At 45.6% G+C, this 13,059-nt stretch overlaps 1 protein-coding gene across 1 annotated transcript; it reads left to right on the plus strand.

The window, feature by feature from the left end:
- The first annotated feature begins 1,449 nt into the window (after positions 1-1,449).
- CALM1 (calmodulin 1) lies at positions 1,450-12,296 on the plus strand. Its single transcript, XM_010988224.3, has 6 exons — positions 1,450-1,691; positions 4,549-4,579; positions 5,525-5,668; positions 7,866-7,972; positions 8,421-8,556; positions 8,736-12,296. Exons 1-6 carry the CDS (start codon positions 1,689-1,691, stop codon positions 8,762-8,764), a joined length of 450 nt encoding a protein of 149 aa, XP_010986526.2. The 5' UTR covers positions 1,450-1,688; the 3' UTR covers positions 8,765-12,296.
- Positions 12,297-13,059: the final 763 nt, after the last annotated feature.

The following is a 13,059-nucleotide window of genomic DNA, read 5'->3' on the forward strand; positions in this document are numbered from 1 at the left end:
AAATAGTAAAACAGGTTTACTCTTTCTGCAGCATTCCAGAAGGAACATCTGAGAACAGTTCCACAGATGCTTGTCTGAGGTTATCCCAGAAGCCCTGTAGCATCTACAATGTGCCTGAACATTTTCCATTATTTTAAAGCATCTTCCTGCAGACTTTGTCAAAGCCAGAAACAAACATAAGCAAGCTAAACCTTTTCTAGCAGAGCTTGTCAGTCATAGACGTTGCCACATTCTCTGAAAGAGTAAGCAAATGATAACTTGCAACTGTCGCCCAGGCCCTGTAAACAAAAGATCAAATTCTGTGCTCTGCCTTGGCAAGAAAAGAAACTGCAGCATTTTGTCAAGATTTTTTACAAAGTTCTGGGCTTCAAATTTATAACTGTATTGTCCTTTTTCTAGTTTACAGAAAATTGAAAACATCAGTAAATGTGAAGATTAAAATACTACCAGAAAAGGAATATAATTAAGATTGCATGTTAAAATATGGTCTAGCTTCATAGTAGAGTCAATTAGCTGTGTGTTCCCAGCTGTAATCTAGGGGGTTCTAAGTACCTATTTTTTTTCCTTCTTTGTTTCTATGGATAAAAATCTGATCCTCTCAGGACCAAGAAAAGTAACCAAAAAAATTCAAAGTATGGGTATTAAAGTCTATTGAAGATGCACAGGTACATTAATGTAAATAAGACTGGGGTCAGGATGAATAGTATTTTCCATAGGAAAAAAGAGAACAAAACAGTAGGGAAGAGAGATTATTCAGGCATACAAAAAATTACTCAGTGGAAACATAAAAACATTAAAATAAGCATATGAGCATGACATAGATTCAGCAAATTGAACACATGTAATTTGTTTCAGATATCATTTCAAATTTTGAAAAGCAAAACGTCTGACCAATTTCTTGCACGAGGAAAACTGCCTTGCCCCTTCTAGACCCCATTCCTCGGCAACTGAAGGTGTGCGGTCAATTCCTCTGCCCCCGGCTCCTCGCGGCCGCCCCCTGCCCTAGGACCGCTCGCAGCTCGCGGACCGAGGCGGCCAGCTCGGGACGCAGTGGCGAGGGGCCAGGGGAACCCCACTACCCCAGCGGAAGGGTAGGGGATGTGAGGTGAAGGAGAGCCCCACAGGTAGGGGTAGGGTGAGGGGCTGTCGGCTTCTGAAGCCCAGGGCCGCCCCAAGTCGGGGCTATGCAGATATTCTGTCCTCGCCTCGGCCACGGGCGGGCATCCCTGAAGACTCCTCCCGATACCTGCCCCACGGCCCAGTGCCTCCCCAACCCCAAACCCTCTGCGTCCGGGTCCCGGACCGGGCCCGCGGTGGCGGAAAGCAGCGGGCGGTGGGAAGCCGGGAGCGCCGGGGGGCGGGGCTAGCGGGCAAGGCCCCACCCCCGAGCGAGGCGGCCACGGCCGCGGCGGAGGGATACGGAGCGCCATATATATATTGCCGAGCGCAGTCTGGCACTTCGGCAGTGGTGGTGGGAGCCTCGAGGGCGCGGCGCCGTTACTCGCAGTTGGGCGGCGGCGCAGGTGGCGGCGGCATATCGCTCAGTGCACACCGCGCTTTAACAGCAGCCGCAACAGCAGCAGCAGCAGCAGCAGCAGCAGCAGCAGCGGAGGCACCTCTGCGGTCACAGCCCCTGCGCTGGTGCAGCCACCGTCGCTCTCTCTGCTCTTCCTCCCTTCACTCGCACTATGGTAGGTTGGGAGTGGCAAAAGCCAGCTTAGCAGCTGCCGGACCATAATTTCTTACCAAATTTTTAGTTTAGTCTGTTGTTTTCTTCTCTCTTTTTCTTTTCTTTGGTGGGTTTTTTTCCCCCTCTTTTCCGGGTGTTACGCAGCAGCTGCCGTTTAGGATGCATTCCGGATTTGCATCTCGGTTTTCTTGGCCAGGATCCTCGTTTAAATTTTGATCCCTCTTGGCGGTGGGCTGTCCCTGGGTAGGGGCTCCAAGTCCAGCTGCACCAGAGTCCTCTGCATCCAACCCCTCCCCCAGCCCCGCAACACTGCATCCAGCGCGCCGCATCCGGTCTGCCCGCAACGCTGCGCCTCGGCCGGGGCCCCGGGGAGGGCAGGGGACCCGGGCGGAGCCGGGCACTGGACCCCCCCACCCCACCCCACCCCGCTTCCCCGCCTCTCCAGCAAGGAGGCGGTGGATCAGGCGGGCCGCGGAGAATGAATGGGCCGGAGCGAGCCGGTGGCGCACGTTGTTCCGGCCGGGTCTTGGGGGGCGCTTTCAGCCTCCCCCCACCCCCTGGCTGTCCCCGCTGGTCGCGTTCTCCCGGTCGCTCTTTCCTCCTCCCTCCTGGGGGGCGCGGCGCGGGCGTGGGTTGGGAAGGAAGGAGCCGGGGAAGGGTGGGGTGGGGGCAGGAAGGCGCGGGGTGGGGGGCGGAGAGGGCGGAAGCGGCAGGCCGGCCGCCCTGCGACCGGGCGCGGCCCTGCGGTGTGGCCGGGGCCGGTGTCTCCCCGTCCCGCACTCCTGCAGCCCCCCACCTAGTGCAGCAGTAAAGGCGTGCGTGAGCCTCTGTACACCAGGAGGTCCCTTCCCGCGGGAGGCGCTCGGCTTGCGCTAATTGGGGCGGTGGGGGGCGGGGGAGGAGGGAGCTGGCGCGCTGCTCGGTTTCCATTAGAGACGCAAAGTTTCTGCACCGGGAGGAGGCGGCGGCGCGGCGGGCTCGCCGCCTGGGAGAGCAGAAGCGGGTGGGAGGCTCGGGGCGGACTTGGCCTCCGCCTGCCGGGCGGCCCGGGAGTGGGAGTGGGGAGGGCTATCTCCCTAACCTGGGAGGGGCGATGCCTCGACCTTGCCCAGGGGCCGCCTCTCCCCCTGCACTCGCCTGCACTCGGGGCCTCCCCTCAGCCGGCGTTTCCCCTGCTCCGCGCCACTTCCCAGTCCGAAGGGAGATGCCCTCCACGTTTCTGCTTTCTCTGCAGCCTCTAGATTGCCAGATACGCCTGTGCGCCGCGCTGGGTGTGTTTTCCACAGCCCCCTTCCTCCCTTGGCGGGCAGAGCTGACATCACTCGCAGCATTTTTCTGGCTTAGCCGGGGGTGAGGGGAGGGTGGAGGAGAGATGACTCCCAGCAGGGTCAGCGCACCTTTGCCCCCGAGGCCAACGCGGATTTCGTGGTGGGGTGTGCTTCTTTGTCGAGGAAGGCTGATGCTCTCCATAACCACTCTAATAGAGTTTTGCGGCGAGGTGAGACTGTTTCCCCGGTGAGGTGACAGCTTCTTTGTACGAGGTGTGGCAGCGCTTCCTGTTGTACAAGACAGACGTTGCCCTGGCGTTACATAAATCATCATGTCTCCTTCATTCGGTATAAAGAAAACCAACTTGCTGTGACGGGGGTAGAAAGGAAGACCTCGTTCTAATTTGAAAAAATAAGTTTTTCCCCGAATCAATATATCGGAGCCCCATTCCTGTTGTGCAAGTTTTCATGTAAGAGAATAAACTTAATGTTGTCAGCCTTCTATTAGGACTTATTTTGGAACTGGCTTCATTAGGCATCCTTCATTAAAATAAAAATACTATTAGCTCTCCTTGAGATCTCGAATTCCCCTGGCTGGAGGCACGGGTTCTGTGTTGCAGAGAATAAATAATGCAAGTGAGAATTACCTTCGTGGCCATTACCACCTCTAGTAAAGTGTGTTTATTATGAGCGGCTGATATGTCATCCTTAAAGTGGATAGGTAAATATCCTCTAGCAAAGTTAATGTTCCTCTCTAGAAAAAAGAGGATATAATCTCATAATTATTATGTACTTTTCTCTGTACTTAATTTTTGCAGTTTTGTAACAGCTCGGTTGTAGAATGGTTCCATTTTTTTCCTGGCTTCTGAATCTTAATATAATTTGACCAAGGGCATTAGCTATTCTAAATGGTAGGCTTTTAACAAATAACTGCCTAACTTAAATGATTGGAAAGTATTTATTACATGGAGATGAAGTTGGTGAGGTAACCCACTGCTGTATATTTATTTTTTCTGCTTAATTGTATCTCATAAAATAGACATAAAAGCCTGTTAATCCAACCCAATGCCATTATGTAATGCCAGTTTGGAGGTTTTGAGCTCCCGCAGCAATGCGCAAGGTGCACTAAAAGCCTGCCCCTGGACCCGATCCTGGCTGCGGTGACAGCAGTTACCAGGCTGGGTCCCTTCTTGGGTAGAAGTAGGGACTGCGGCGTCTCTGGCGCAGTAGGTGGCGCTCTTCTTTCTCAGAGCCTGCCCCTGCAGCCCATGCAGTGGGTCTTTTGCCACTAGAGGTGCCATTTTTCAAATTATGAACTGACCCTTCCTAGCTAGATCTCAGAGCACACAGCCGTAGGCCCAGAGAAGACCTGAAATGAGATATTGTCACTTCCTTATCATCCTTAGTTTTTAAAATAGCATAAAGGGTTCCCTTTATTCTAATTGTTTTTATTAAATGACAGTGCTAAAGTTTTCAAGCAATTTTTTTTTGAAATTGAAGGATCTCTATTAAAAGCATAATTGGAAAAACTATGTTGTTCTCAATCAAACTCTCGTGGACTGAATTATAACCTTTTCTTTTTCTGTGTAGGCTGATCAACTGACCGAAGAGCAGATTGCTGGTAAGTTAATGACTTCAGGGAGTTTCAGTAGGCCAGAACTAGGCAAACTAAGTTTGGGTGCTCCCTATGGTCTGAGCAGTTTTCTAAGAATTTATTTAAATGAAAACAATAAGCAGAGATATTTAGGTCAAGTCTTAACTCCTTGTCAGTATTTCGGAGATAATGTGAAAGGAAGTGGAACTAAGAATACCCACTTGTGACACTCTGGAGTACTTGACTGTGCTTCACGATATGCCAGGCTTTGTGTGTAATGAGATCTCATTGAGCCTGCTACTCACAAATGTAGTTTAGAATTCTTACGCTACGGGTCTGTCAGTAATTCACCATGAAAGCTTGTACTTGCTATTCTAAATGGGAATGGGTGAAAATGAATGTGAGAACCACTATGATAATTAGGAAGGGAGTTAATGTTAGTTTAGAATTTTAGCTTTTACTATTTCCTGGAGGGCTTTTTTGAGATGGTTTCTCTTTAGGAAACCAGGAATGCCCTTGAAATACCCTGAATGCCACGTAGAGAGAACACAGTGGTTATGTGGGAATGTACATTTCTGGTAACCACCTCTTCATGTTGCTATGAAACAGGGAGTTCTAATGACTGTAGAAATTTAACAGGAAAGGACCTTAAGGGGGAACACGTGGACCAATCTTCACTTGTCAGATTGGATTTAGGACTAATTTCAGCATGTTCAAGTTTAGGCTTCTTTAAGAATTTGAGTGTACTGTGGTTTTATGGAACTGGTTGCCAGGAGCAACGTTTTGCTTTATGGACTGCTACATGAGGGGCAGTCCAATAGAACTGCTGTGGTCTTTGTTTCAGTTGATAAAGACGAGGCAGTTTCTGTTACTTGCACAACTTGGACGGCTTGCTTTGGCAAGTTCAGGGGAAGGGTGTGCTGTGGCTGGGTTGGGTGAAGGCATTTCTAAAAAGTAAACTTTTGTTTTCAGAATTCAAGGAAGCTTTCTCCCTATTTGACAAAGATGGTGATGGCACCATCACAACAAAGGAACTTGGAACTGTCATGAGGTCACTGGGTCAGAACCCAACAGAAGCCGAATTGCAGGATATGATCAATGAAGTGGATGCTGACGGTAAGGGCTTTAAAACTATGAATGAGTGCCAGTGTTGTGTAATTCAAGTTCAGGCATGTTATGAGATTGTCTTTCAGGTCCCCAGAGCAAACTAAATGTGCAAAGATCCTTTCTGTGGTTGCCTTACAGCCATTGACAATTAAAATAGAAGATTACAGGCCTGCCTTTCGCCCTGCTCATTGTCTAGAACGTTTCCTGGATCGGATCACTGTATTGTTCTTTTTTATTTGCCATGACCTACAGCTCAGTATTTTATCAACTGGCCCATGAGTCTGTGCTGAGTCCTTTTGGGGGAAGGAAAAATAAATAGCCATAGCTTTTTAAAAAGCTAATTGTCTCTTAAGGAGAAAAACCCTACATTAAGTGGGGGAAGAGCACTCTTAGATTGTAATGTAGAAGCGAACACAGCGCAAGCTGTCGGTCGATGTGTTTATTGAGAATTTTGAGGCTCACGTGATGCTTGGAGGTGGGGGTGTATGATGACTGCAGGAAGTAGGTTTACAGAACCTAATAGAAGGGGAAGATGTGTAAGACGCGGAGCCAAGAGAATCAGGCCGTAACCCCTGTAGCAGTTGGTCACCTTTTGGTTGTTCATTCCTCTGGACTCCAGAACAGTGGGCAATAGACTTCTTATTGCTCACTTCCATCAGTAAATAATTTTGACCATCTCCTCCACCCCTCAAAAAAGAAAATCTATGTTTTTTGCGTATCATATTAATTAAATTAATAAATTAACTTATTTAATAAGTAAATTAATCAAATCGACAGATGTAACATTGTAGAACATTACTGAGTTTTTAAAAGATGAGGTAGGAATAAACAATTTGGATCTAGACTACTTTCTAGATGGTCGGCTTGATGGTAGACATTTAAAAAACTGGTACCATGAGGTGATGAAGTAGAATCACACTTGTCTGTGTCACACACCTTAGAAGGCAGGGGTTTGGGGTCATCTCCTTAACAACAGTTTTAGCCCATTTGAGCTACTTCTATAGACTGTTTTCATCCTTAATCTTTTCAAAAAAGAGGCTGTTCATTGTTCTGTCTAGATTGACTGCTAAGGTGATCAGCCATTTGAGAACATGGGGTGGCTCTCCTGTTTTGTGTAAGCCCTGGGAAACTGTGCTTGGGGACTGGCAGTCTGTTAGGCCCTCAGATTGTATGGAACAAGGTGGGGAGAGTTGTCTCAAGTTATAGAGTCTAGTTTTTGCAGTGAATAAACATTGATGCCTGGGGCATTGCTACCTAGCTGTAAGAGAAAGCTTTTCAAGTAATTGATTTTGTCATCCATGAATATCAATGATGCTTTAAAATTTTAGAGGCCAAATAGATTTGAAGGGATCTCTGAGTTACTATTTTAATTTAAAGGTACTAGTGAAAATGAGTGACTTAAGACTTTTTTCTTCTAATTTAATTTTTATTTATGTGTAATTCAGGTTACACTGTTGCTCCAGTGGCTTGTCTTTGGGGTATTTATCTAACTGTTGGTTTTAAAGGAGGAATTGTTTGGAATACTGGCCATAGAACAGATTCTTCTGACAGTTTCCTAAATGTTAATGGTCTGAGCTGAGAAAACACTTCTGAGCCTTGCTCTTAATGGGAAATAAAGATACTGAGTTGGGGAGAAAATGATTTGGTGACTTATTATAAAGTGGCTGAGACATGGCTCCTGGAGAAGACTTTCTTAACACTTTATGATCCCTGGCATAACAAAGTCAACTTTCCCCATCTCATAATCCTTTTCTTTCCTAAAAACATTGTGTACTCGTGGCAGTCCAGTTATAGACCATTACTAGCATCACTCGCCCAGGCATAGTTAGATCTGAGTGATCTCCCCAATTTGGGGGAAGGCAAACTCAAGTGCTTCCCTTGGGAGTGGAAAGATTCAGCCTGTGTTGCTGTGTGCTTTATCCTCTTGAACTGTACAAACCCTTCAGTGGCCGGGAATCTGTACGTGCATTTTCCTTTGTATCATTAAACGCTATCCTAATTACTGGTTTGAATTATGTGAATCATGTGAAGTTGCCCTGTGAAGTATTTGAATAGTTCAGACCTAAGATGGTTCAACCTGCTAAAATAATTTACCAGTTTGTCCTAACAGGTGCTTACTGTTCTATAAAGTGGTTCTAAAATTGCCACCACAGAGTAGCATTACTGGAGCACTTATTTCACATGAGCTTTTGTTTTTTAATTTGAGGTAATGGCACCATTGACTTCCCAGAATTTTTGACTATGATGGCTAGAAAAATGAAAGATACAGACAGTGAAGAAGAAATCCGTGAGGCATTCCGAGTCTTTGACAAGGTAATCCTGCGTCTGCATTGCAGACTGTACTTAAATATGGCTTTTTGGCTGTCATTTCTAAAAGCTTTAACATTCTGTTCTAGTTAGATCACTTACCTAACTGCCTGAGCCTTGTAATCTCACTTTCAAATATCCTGACTTATTGCGGTAACTTTATCAGATGAGAGTAAGCATAATAAATAGTAGAGAAATTTTGAACCAAGTTTCTTGGTGGTTACTTTCAGTTTCTGTTAGCTTTTGAAAAGCCCCTGCATTTTTTGCATTGGCTAACTGCATGTATATAGTAGGTATATATACATGCAGTATATATACACTGGAGGTTGGAGAATTGTCAGTGAACACAGAGTTGGCAGTTACATGAGGGGCAGTTGAGATGAAGTGAGAGACCTGCTTGCCCACACTGAACCACTATGAGGTCCTGTCAGTAACGAGTGCTGAATGTTCACAGGATGGCAATGGTTACATCAGTGCTGCAGAGCTACGTCACGTCATGACAAACTTAGGAGAAAAACTAACAGATGAGGAAGTAGATGAAATGATCAGAGAAGCAGATATTGATGGAGATGGACAAGTCAACTACGAAGGTAAAAGACTACGTTTCTCTAGCTTAGTTTTTAATAGCCTCCCCTTTAGGATCCATAAACAAGTTAATTGCTTCACTAGACTTTCACTGATAGTTTTTTTCTTATGCAGAGTAGAGATACTGTATTCATTAAAGCTGCTTTTGAAGATAACCAAAGGTTATGATTATTTGTCTTTTCAGAATTCGTACAGATGATGACTGCAAAGTGAAGAGCTACTTTCAACTCCTTTTTCCCCCCTCTAGAAGAATCAAATTGAATCTTTTACTTACCTCTTGCAAAAAAAAAAAAAAAAAAAAAAGTTCATTTACTCATTCTGTTTCTATATAGCAAAATTGAATGTCAAAAGTACCTTCTGTCCACACACACAAGAAATCTGCATGTATTGGTTGGTGGTCCTGTCCCCTAAAGATCAAGCTACACATCAGTTTTCCGATATAAATACTTGTCCTACCTTAATGATAAGGAAGCACTTAGTGGACTCCTTGCAGGTCCATTTGCTCATGATTAATACACTGTTTGGGCTGGCCAGTTTTTCATGCATGCCGCTTGACAATTGAGCACAGTCAGGCGTTTGTATTAAAAACGAAAAATGAAAAAACAGATTCAAAACCTACTCAAATGGGTTCTAGTTTGGTTTGTTAGTATAAATTGTCATAGCTGGTTTCCTGAAAACAACCATTTAAAATTGGTTTGCCTCAGGATGCCGTGCTGCAGAGTGGGTGGATACACTGTCTAGGCACGGCCCCACTAGCAGGATGGCCCTCTTGTAACTTCCCTGTGCCCCGACCCATGATGACCATGACACATCCTGGTGGCATGCCAGTGTGTGTTGGTTTAGCATTGTCTGCATTGTGCTAGAGCAAAATGGGTGTCAGGCTATCACCGTTCACACAAATTTTTAAAAAGAAACGTTTATCAAGGGAGCATCTTTGGACTCTCTGTTTTTAAAACCTTCTGAACCATGACTTGGAGCCAGCAGAGTAGGCTGTGGCTGTGGACTTCAGCACAACCATCAACATTGCTGTTCAAGAAATTACAATTTACGTCCATTCCAAGTTGTAAATGCTAGTCTTTTTTTTTTTTTCCAATAAAAAGACCATTAACTTAAAGTGGTGTTAAATGCTTTGTAAAGCTGAGATCTAAATGGGGACAAGGCAGTTGAAGGGATGGCCAGTGTACCTTTAAATGCCCACAGCCCAGCATTGGGTTTCCCTCCCTCTCTCTGACGTCCCAGCCCCAGCCTCTGAGCCTGAGACCTTGCCTAAAACCAAGCAGATACTGATTGCTTCATCTTATTTATGGACGTGTAGGTCTACTTGTAATTTCACTGGGGTGGGGGGGAGTGAATCATGGTAACTTAATGATTATTCAGGCAGTAGAGCTCTTAATGAAGGAAAAAACCCACTTTCTCTCAAGCATGTATTTAGGGGTTCTTATCAATTGTGCTGCTGATTACCTGTTTTATGTAACTACTTGAGACCATCTGTGCAAGAGACATGATTTAGTGTGTCTGTAATTCGATCCTCGCTGTGTGTGGTAGAAGCAGTAGTCACTTCTTAGCCAGTCTCTTCATGCCTAAAAGACACTACCAGTCAGTCACCTTTTGATTCACGATTTTTAATTTATGACTACTTAACCTTAGAGTCTTTTAAACTTTTTTTTTTTTAAGTTGACCTGACTTTGCTTTTTTTCCCCCAAGTAGAACTAAACTGGCCTCCCAGCTTGAAGGTAAAACTCCAGCCCAGAGGGAATTTTTTGTTTCTTTATAAACCTGTAACCAAAATGACGAGATGCTGGTACTGGTCTTTGCAGTGGGTTTGGTTTGCTTAAAAGCCCCCCCCAAAAAAGGAATATTTGCATTTAGTGCAGAGCTCTCTTTGAAATGAAGGCTGGATGTGCGTTTTTCAGGGTGTTAACTGGTTGTATCTTATTAGCAAGGAGATTTGGGTTTTGAACGTTTGTGTGGGAGGTTTTAATTTGCCAGGGAACAGCGGCAGGCTGCTAGCGAGGCAGTGAGAAGCTCTTGGCAGCCAAATGGGTGCATTCAGGGTTGATTTATAGAGACCCTCAGCTTCTCCCTCTCCTGCTCCTTGTCTCTCTGGCATTTTGCAGCGCGTTAGTTTTCCCGCCAGAGGGGTGGGTCAGAGCGGTGGAGAGGAACCCGCCAGCCTTTGCTGCTTGTCTTTAGACTGGATGGTTGGGTAGATGGAATGTTGACAGCATGAACTAGACTTTGCTTTCATAACTCCCTGAATCTGGAAGGAACATCTCAGAATACCTCGGGGGGGGGGGGGGGTTCTGAGATTGGACTGGGGTTTCTGGTTCAAGTAAGTTAATAACCTGGATGTTTCTTGTAGGGAGGTCAAGCAGCTTCACTGTTGACCCAGTCTCAGGCCTGTGGCTGATGACCTCTTGGTAATTTTAAAAAGGGTTTGGGGTGGTTTGACTTGTTTCTTACCCTTCCACCCAGTCTTTTGCTAGAAGCTGGGTGGACTTAATTTTAGCGGTCCTACAGTCTTAGAAGACTACTTTTGAAACCAGATTCTTAAATGGCCAGGATCCTGTATGGGAACCAGAAACCGTTCCCCCAGGGAATGCTGAATTCCAGCTTGGCGGAAGTCGAGTCCATCTCTGGCCTGTGAAGGGACGGCCAGCGGTTGGGTCCTGGCAGCCTGCAGGAGTTTGTGAGAGGAAGTAGCTGGCTGTTACGGCAGTCCTCTTCAAAGCTGGTTAGCACCTTCCTGTCAACTCTTGCCCCTACTTCTAACTGCTCTATAAATATATACATATATTTATATATATAAAGTGACTAGTTTAACTGGCATCCCGCTTGAGCCTGAGACTTGCCATAAAAAAAACTGCTGTGTACTTGGCACACACTTTCATAGTTTTGTTCTCCATCTGTTTGGGGTAGGTGTTGAGCGAGGCAATGTATCTTGATATTTCAGATGGGCTTTTGATGCACTGTTGCCAAGGAAGGCTTTTTCTGATTTTTTGACAAATGAATTTTTGCACACTTTAATTGGTGTCTTTCGGCAACTTAAAACACATTGAAAATTAGCTACTGTACATATTTTTATATTCTCTTTATAAATGCATGTCTGACTGTACTTGTACCCATATTGTAAGGCGGGGCCGGCCACCAGGCCTCGCGCTGCTGTGACCCATCGGAGTAGCAGCATATTAGCAGCCCCTCAGCGTACTGGGAACTTCTTCCTAAACGAATGTAAATTTGGTCAAGTCTGCTCTTCGTCCATTCAATTATTTTAAACATTTCGATTAATTATTGTATATCCAAAATACATTTACCCTTTTGACAGTAACTAGATTCCACGAATGTGTCTTACTAATCTATCCCTTCAGCTGGCAGTTACTATTTTCTCTTTTGATCCCTTGAAGTTGTCCTGTAGGAGACAGAAATTCTCTGCTGTCTGTATCCCTTGAAGTAAGAAGGTAGCGGTATGGGTGCAGTTTGTGTTCTTTCTCCAGATCTGTGATAATGTTCACTAGACACGTCTGTAGCAAAGATGGCGGTAGTTCCTTTGTTCCCGAAGTCACCCTTCACCGTGGCGATCGGAAAAGGACATGTACTTGAACGTTTCTGTAAATCTCAAGATAAACTGTTCGGAGATTTAACCACCTCTCTGATGGGGGACCAACTCTATGGAAATTGTAAATAAGTTTTATTTATAAACCTGGCACTGTATTCAATAAACATTTCTGCAGCCTTTCATCTCTAACTGCGAACTCTGTAGGTTTTTAGCTTGCAATGTTTCCATCCCTTTTGCTCAATGAACAAGCTATACCTGCCCTCGGGTGGGATTCCACCGTGGCTGTAGTATGGTAGGTGAGGGGCCAGAAACACAACAGACACGTCCCACTACAGCTTTACCCTGGTTTTACAGTTTTAGGTGTTAACTATCTGACATTTTAACAGAGTCTCTTGGCATATTAACGTATCCATGTTTGCTTTATGCAAAAATCCACACTATAAGAAGATTCATTCCCCTTTAACCTCGAGGTTAATCCAAGTCTAGGGATTGTGTAAAGGAATACACTTTAAAAATTAGATGGGAATTTAAAATTGTGTAAGCACATACCTCTGCCCATGTCAAGAACAGAGCAGCTGTGGAAAACTGGGGGTGGGGGTGGGATTGAGGGGGACGCAGCTTCCATTCAGAACCTTGGAGTTGAAACCTTCCCCTTAATCAGCATCGTCCCAGACCCTGGTTCCTAGGCAAGTTTAGCAGGAAGAGCCACCTCCTGGCTGCCACCCCTGATTCCAGAAAGATCTCCAGGCTGCCTTGCCTATTTCGTTTCCTGCTCTGCACAGAAACGAGAGTGCTGAGAAGAAGGGGAATGATCACAGGGTAAGCCCTGCTTTGGCTAGAAGGCTTGAGAGATGTCTCCAGGGAGCACTTAGCTTCTCCTGGGTACAGCCAGCCCCTTGTCTACATTACAAGGATGCGGGGACAGAGCCCTCTGCTCAGACTTTAGGCCTGG

This window comes from Camelus dromedarius, chromosome 5, assembly GCF_036321535.1.
Source record: "Camelus dromedarius isolate mCamDro1 chromosome 5, mCamDro1.pat, whole genome shotgun sequence".
Lineage (NCBI taxonomy): Eukaryota > Metazoa > Chordata > Mammalia > Artiodactyla > Camelidae > Camelus > Camelus dromedarius.

Excerpts from the sequence above, each read along its gene's own strand:
- CALM1 (XM_010988224.3), top strand. Across the intron at positions 7,973-8,420 it reads CATTCCGAGTCTTTGACAAG|GATGGCAATGGTTACATCAG; the intron begins GTAATCCTGCGT and ends GAATGTTCACAG. Across the intron at positions 8,557-8,735 it reads TGGACAAGTCAACTACGAAG|AATTCGTACAGATGATGACT; the intron begins GTAAAAGACTAC and ends TTGTCTTTTCAG.